This window comes from Liolophura sinensis, chromosome 13 (assembly GCF_032854445.1).
Source record: "Liolophura sinensis isolate JHLJ2023 chromosome 13, CUHK_Ljap_v2, whole genome shotgun sequence".
NCBI classification, from domain to species: Eukaryota; Metazoa; Mollusca; class Polyplacophora; order Chitonida; family Chitonidae; genus Liolophura; species Liolophura sinensis.
In genome coordinates, this window is record NC_088307.1 from 2,503,223 (window position 1) to 2,510,223 (window position 7,001).

The window sequence follows — 7,001 nt, forward strand, 5'->3', positions numbered from 1 at the left end:
GGTCCTCGCAAATGGAATTGACTGCATCATTTATTCAAAAATTAGCTAGTCACATTCTTTGCTTAAATCCAAATCAAGGGAATATCTCCTGAGCCAAAGGATTTTAAACATATTCTTGATATGTACTGGAAAGTCAGTTTACTGCTCTCCCTAGGAAATGTGTATCATACTGTGCACCATTATTGTAATATTGTCCATTGATATACCAATGTTTCAGTGGGATAGAACAAGTCCATATGACTTCATTCCTGCCATCTTTGTACTTAATATCAACCTTTACTAGGTGTCATCTAATTTATGGTGAATAAACAAACAAACAAACAAAGACATGTGGTAGAAGCCATGTTTTTTGTTGTTAATTGTTTGTTTATAAATGTAGGACTAGTTTCATCGTTTGTAACTGAATTAAATGTTGATGTTAAAATATAATGCCAGTCAGGCCATTGCTAGTCCAAGCGTAATTCCTTTTGCCTCAGACCAGTGGACAAGTGTTAATATCAAGCCCTCTTATTCTATTCTTACTGGTGCGTTCATCTTGCAGTGTGCGTTACGGTAACTGGCACAAGGAGAAGGGGCAGGCGAGTTACAAGTCCGGCCCCCGTGTGATCATATTCATCATTGGGGGTATGTCCTACTCGGAAATGAGGTGTGCTTATGAGGTGACCCAGGCGGTCAGAAACTGGGAGGTTCTCATCGGTGAGTCACTAAGGGTGTCAAGATTTGATACTCAGGTTGAGATAGGTTTTGCACACATTCTTAAATTTGGCTCCCCCAGACTTGTCCATGGCTGTCCATCACTGCTTGTGGGGCCTTGCTGACAGTAAGTGGTTAATCTGTGGAAGGCCAATGGTGCAGTCAAACATTCAGTGAATATTTCCAGTCTTCCACCAATATGCAACATATCTGTACAAAAATTGGTGGTTTACACTTCACACTCTGGTGTCCCAGAAAAATTCTGTAGTGTGGCGTTAAACAACATCAAGAGTAATGTGAAGCAAGAGTCTCTGGCTTTTCTTGCTGTTCTGAACTGTTTTTGTTGTTGTTGTTATTTTCTAGCTTACTTATGTAGAAAGTAAAACACACGCCTGACATCTACAGATAGTTAATTTTAATCCAGATGAGAGAGGTATTTTTTACTACTGTGATCTAATCATGCATTCAACTTGATTTACTTGATTAGTGTTACGCCATACTCAAGAATATTTCACTTATAGGATGGCTTCCAGCATTATGGTGTTAGGAAACAGGGTAAAAATCACACGTTTGAAATATCAGTTTATAACATACTGAGAAGACGATCCAAAGATCATTGGGATAACGTCCAGAATAAGAATCAGACATTTTCGGGCAAAAAACAGAATGGTTAAAATATATAAAATGTATCATACATTTATCATTTGTTGATATTTTACCAAATAAGAAATTAAATAAAATCAAAAATCATAAAAGTTTTATACAACCAGATGTCAGCAGAAACATCTTTTTTAAGAAATTATTGAAAACACAAATTTAAATGGTTCTCAATATTCACCTGCTGTAATGTCGTGTATGTAAAATCCCAATGAACCTGTTTTCCTTCTGCTTTCTCTTTCCAGGTTCTACCCATATCTTGACACCAGAGGGCCTCCTGAGTGACCTTCGTGACCTCAGCAGTTGAAAGGTCATGGTGACATGTCAGAGGTCAAAGGTTGCCTCAATTCTCAGCTACATTTTCCCTTAGTCTTTTGGGTTGTAGCTCTGTCTTGTGCTTTTTTTGTCACAGTTCTAAGTCACTATGAATTACATGATATAAAGGTGACCTTATTGTGCAAGAATTCAAGAACCACATCAGCTGTTGGCAAAGTTTTAAGGTCATTTTGTATTGAAATGTCACAGCAAGAATGCTTAATAACCTTTGGAGTTGATAGAAAGACGTATATTACATACACTTACACATATTTGTGGTGTCTTAGAAGTTTGGAATATTTGATGTTCCTGGCTTTATAGTTGTGCCTGTGTCTGGAATGAAAGCGCTGTTGTTGTTTCTGCTGTTGTTAGTGTCTACTATAAAGTCCCACTCTTAAAACCCAAAGGAAAAAATCTCCCCCAGCTGCCACAGACATTATATTGTGGCATGTCATCATGGCTCTTTGTGTTTAAACGTATGAACACTTACACAGTGGGTTTTATTTCGGAATCACCTACATTGGAGGATGTACGTAGCTGTTTTCTGATAGGTTATTAAAAGTCTGTTAATTTATAACAGTGTATGTTTGGTGATGTTCATGATATTGTTGAGATTATGTGAAAAAAGAAAAAACACAATTGCTTGGCAGTACATTAAGATTAAATTGTTAATTTTTAGGAAAAAACTGTAGGACTTTTATGTATATTAAGGGGATTTGTCATGGTTTGAAACAAAATAACGTTTTAGTTGCAGGGTAGCTGGGATGGTTGAGCTGTTCATTTACAACATGTAAAGTGTTAAACTATTCAGATATTAATCACAATTTCTCCATTATCAATGTATACCAAGCAGGACACAGGTTCTTACAAAGTAAAAGTTTTGTGTAAATGTTTCTTGATGAATGTTTATGACCAAAGTTGCAGCTGGTGTTGAAGTGGATAATGTCGTTGGCAGAGAACAGTTCTCTTCAAGATTTGGCCAATGTTTTTTTTTTAGGAGTAATGTTATCACTAAAATGAAGGGGAACATCTTTGACTGTCTCAGTGGTGAGTAGGGTCTTGGTCTTCATGAAACATAATTTATAATATATTACTAGTACTTTGCTTTGCAGTACTCTATGATGTTTTCTTCCAAAAAGAAATCTGAAGGCTTGATATGTACTGTTGGTCATTTAATATTTAAGGAGTTGATGATATTGAAGGAGGTCACTAAGGATTTAGGAGGTTTGGCTGACAGTTAAACATGAATGTCCATGGATTAGTGGTTTGTCTTTGTCAGATGTATTGGTGAGTGTGATTGGTTGATTGTGATAGGTGGCACTTGTAGGTGATTGGTCAATTTGGACCATGTAGAAGGCAATTGATTGGTCAGAAATTAGGAATGGTGATTGGTCAGAAATGTGTACCTAATTTGCCATGCTCATCAACATCCTGTGATGCTGCACAAAAGTTTTAACTTCACTTACAATCTCTTCCTAGTTAAAAATTTTCTCTGCACAAAATTTTTGAAGAACATGTAGTGTCTGCACATAGATAGAGGTAACATTTTACCTGGGATATTGGTGAGTTTTCTCAAGAAACATTAATGTAGCTGTCAAAAATGAAAAAAGAAGAAAACACAAAAAAACAACTCCTGAACAAGTGCACCAACAAAGTGAATCTTGAAAAATTTGACTAGAGTGCCCAATGGCAAAACGCCTATTTTTTTGTGGGAAAAGTATGTCTGATATAGAATTAGAAACATTGCATTGTTTGTGAATACTCGAAGCAAGGCAGTATAAAAATTGTGAAAATGTTCCAGTGGTACAGTAATGGTTTACAAGAAACCTCCCGAGAGTTAAAGGTTCACGGTTTCATTTCCATTCATTCTTGATGAAGGATGTGTTGGCTGATTTGTATACATACTTATAGGTAAAGTTTGACATTATTAATCAAGTATCAGAGGCGTGCATCATAAACCTGAAGGTCATAGTGCAGTAAAAAAATGTATGCATATACAATAATTGTTTTCCCGTCTTTTTAATTTTTTTTTATTATAGTATCTGTGTCACCATGACACTGACCTTTAATATAAGGAGAATGATGGAAAGATGGTTCTTGATATGTTAAGTCCAGAGTTCTCTACACATTGTATTACATGAATTTCAGTTTTATTCAGCTTGAATATTTATGAGGTCCAAATGTGCTGAAAGTTCATTGCAGATATCTTCAAGGAATATATACAGATGAAATCACCAGAGTAATTGTGTGAAATGCGGTCTCTGAACATTTTTGTTCTGTAAAATTATGTGATCCATTCAAAATACTCCATCTGTAATTCACTTTCGTTCCCCACTAGCGCTTTATATCTTTTTTGGACTTCAGAATATTCCGTTTTGGAAATTGTATGAAAGTTAAAATTCGTGAGATTAGGTGTGGAAAAATTTTGTGGTGTCTTTAGCTTTTGAGATCTATAAATTCGGTACTTAAACAACACTGAAGTTTGTGGTAAGGAGAGTCAGTTTTGAAGTGCAATAAATTTTTTTTAACCTGTTGTATCTCGACAGCAGGCTGTATATATTACATAGGCATAATGCTATTGACTTAATTAGGTATACATTAGCATACATTAGCATACATTAAAGCCGGATTCTTATACAACCATCAGGGACCGTCCCTGGGAACCGTGGGTTGTATGGGAACCAGGCTTAAGGGCACCTGTTGTAATGTACAAATATATATAGTAGATTGTGGGTTACTTCACAGCTTAAATGTAGGTTAAAGAAGGACTGCTCTTTCCCTGTCCATTTATTTCGTAGCGATACTGTACATGACTTTTACTCTCCCGGGTCATTAGTTGGTAAGAATTTAGCAGTGAGTCATTGGTAAGGTTGTTTCTTGATTTTTAGAGGTGGTTTGATTGTGCATGTGTGAAGAAATTTTATTGTATTCAGTTTTGTGTATATAAATTAAATCGTACAAATTTATCTTATTTATTATTGCTAATGTGTATGAGAAGAACAAAGTTATGTAATTAGAAGATATACGTTCCTGTGTTAATTATTTTGCTTGGGACCAAGGATTAGTAGTTATTGTTATCATTGTTACATATTAAAATGATGTGAGAAAGCATTATTATTGTGAAAATGTGTTAATTACACTTTTGAGGCCTTGCCGCGCTCAGTTGCTGTTACATTTTCACAGGCTTATTCACTTGTCTATGATACTGGTTTTCACTGAATTTGAAGTGACTGTTACAGCATTATAGCATTTTTTGTTACAATGTTATACAGTGTATTTACTTGTGTCACCAGGACAACTTTCTAGATTTCTTCTTGTTTTGTTACAGAAACAGTCTTTTTTGAGTGTTCATGTCCAGCAAATATTTTTGCAGTGAGAAACATTGCACATTGCTGTAAACGATCAACCATTGCATAGAGACCTGTGTCTTTATGATTTTCCGGTTATTGTTGATAGTTAGGTAAGCAACGAAAATTGCCTAAGCAAACCTGATAGTATTACACTTTACTCGAGGATTGTTTTTTTGATTATTGTTAGTAGAAATGAACTTAATTAAATTCAGATGAAACACCATGGCAACGGTCATAATTCTTGCTAGGATCTAGTCACAAGAACCACGGTACGTGTATTCATTCCAGGTATTTCCCTTGCAATAATGTAAATCAGTTGTCTCGCTTTTATGCGCTCTTGTGGTATTTTCCATTCATGCACAGTTATCATAGAGGTTATGTAACTTACACATACTTGTCTATAGATACTGTCAGTCTGTGTTTGATATGCTTCACTGTGAATGACGCATTGTTAATGTGTACTTAATTGCTGATTGTTAGCAGAGGCATGCGGATGAGGCTTGTACCTCGAAACACATATACAAGGAATTATGGGTTTGGCACATTTCCATCGATCATTAAAAATGCGATTATGTGGAAAGTAAACTAAAGCTGACGCGCAGATGGGAGAATTTTGTCCCAAGAAACACCATTGGGTTGAAAGCCATTTGTCGTTGAGTGTTCCTACAAAGCATATGAACTTCCCGGATGATGCATAAGACGGCCTACGTAGGTCCAATAAAGAAAAGTCACCCAGTGGTAACTGAAGCTGTGTTCATTTGGATTTAAAGCTAAGTTGTCGCGTATATCTGCTTTCATGTAGCCACATTTAGCACTCTAAGAAAATGAGACCACCTAAAGCTAAGTCGTACAGTGGTAACTGAAGCAGTGTTCATTTGGATCTAAAGCTAAGTCGTACAGTGGTAACTGAAGCAGTGTTCATTTGGATCTAAAGCTAAGTCGTACAGTGGTAACTGAAGCTGTGTTCATTTGGATCTAAAGCTAAGTCGTCGCGTATATCTGCTTTCATGTAGCCACATTTAGCACACTAAGAAAATGAGGCCACCTGTTTTCTGATATTGACTGGAAAGATTTGATGGATTCGCAAATAACAAATAACTTGCATGTAATGATGTTAAAGACGTCTTTCGTCAACGTGGGGAGTACAGCCAGCCACGTGTCAGTTTACTGTACGTGCTTATGGCAGTGTTACTAATGTAAATTCCCAGTTTGGAACATTAGCACCACCTTGTTGCTGTTGTGGCTTATAGCCTAAGTAATCGGCACATGATGAAGTGCTCTTGAAAACAACAAAATCGTTTTCAGAGGGAACCATCCTGGAATGCTTTAGTGTGGTGTACATCTGCCTTTGTGTATCATAATGCTAGCTGTGCGCATATAATACATACTGTTACACGTTAATTTTTGCTTGTAAAGTTTTGCATCTATGCATTAATTGTATCTGTAGGACTAAACTCCTGTCGTTTGAGGAATGCATGTAGAATTCTAATAAATATCCTTGAACATTAGCCTTACCTTGTCTAGTTTCTCTATGTGCGTTTCCTCTAGTTTATTCATTTTAACCAGCGGCCTATATTGATTTGTCTGTAAAAATCTCGCTACCAAAATTGCCTTTAGTTAGTGCCATGTGACAACATCAGCTCTACACGTTGATATCTTGGACAAAAAAATGACATTTAAGAGACTTTCTTTATAATTCATAATGTTAAACTGCACACCAAGAACTTGCTGCCTCCAGTGACATAATTGTTCAGAAGTGTGATTTGTTTTACAATGGCTGCACCAGTAAGCGGTTAGATCAAACACCACGCAGTAACAGCCTACATCACTGTTAGCGTGAATATAGTACACTGTGTTTTATAACAGTTATCATTTATTAAGATTGTGTTGTACTAAAACGTGTAAGCAATTTAAAATATGACAGTTTCAGAAACGGTTTACAGTAAAGTCGATAGCAGTTAAGGTAACTCGCGTCGCTATCCGTCA

General features: G+C 36.3%; 1 protein-coding gene across 1 annotated transcript in view; it reads left to right on the forward strand.

Annotated features, from left to right (window-relative positions):
- Positions 1-4,270, forward strand: part of LOC135481061 (syntaxin-binding protein 1-like) — a 29,100-nt gene extending 24,830 nt beyond the window's left edge. The window contains 2 exon segments of the mRNA XM_064760991.1: positions 542-696; positions 1,596-4,270. Coding sequence (XP_064617061.1) covers positions 542-696; positions 1,596-1,657 — 217 coding nt within the window. The 3' untranslated portion in view covers positions 1,658-4,270.
- The last annotated feature ends 2,731 nt before the right edge of the window (positions 4,271-7,001 follow it).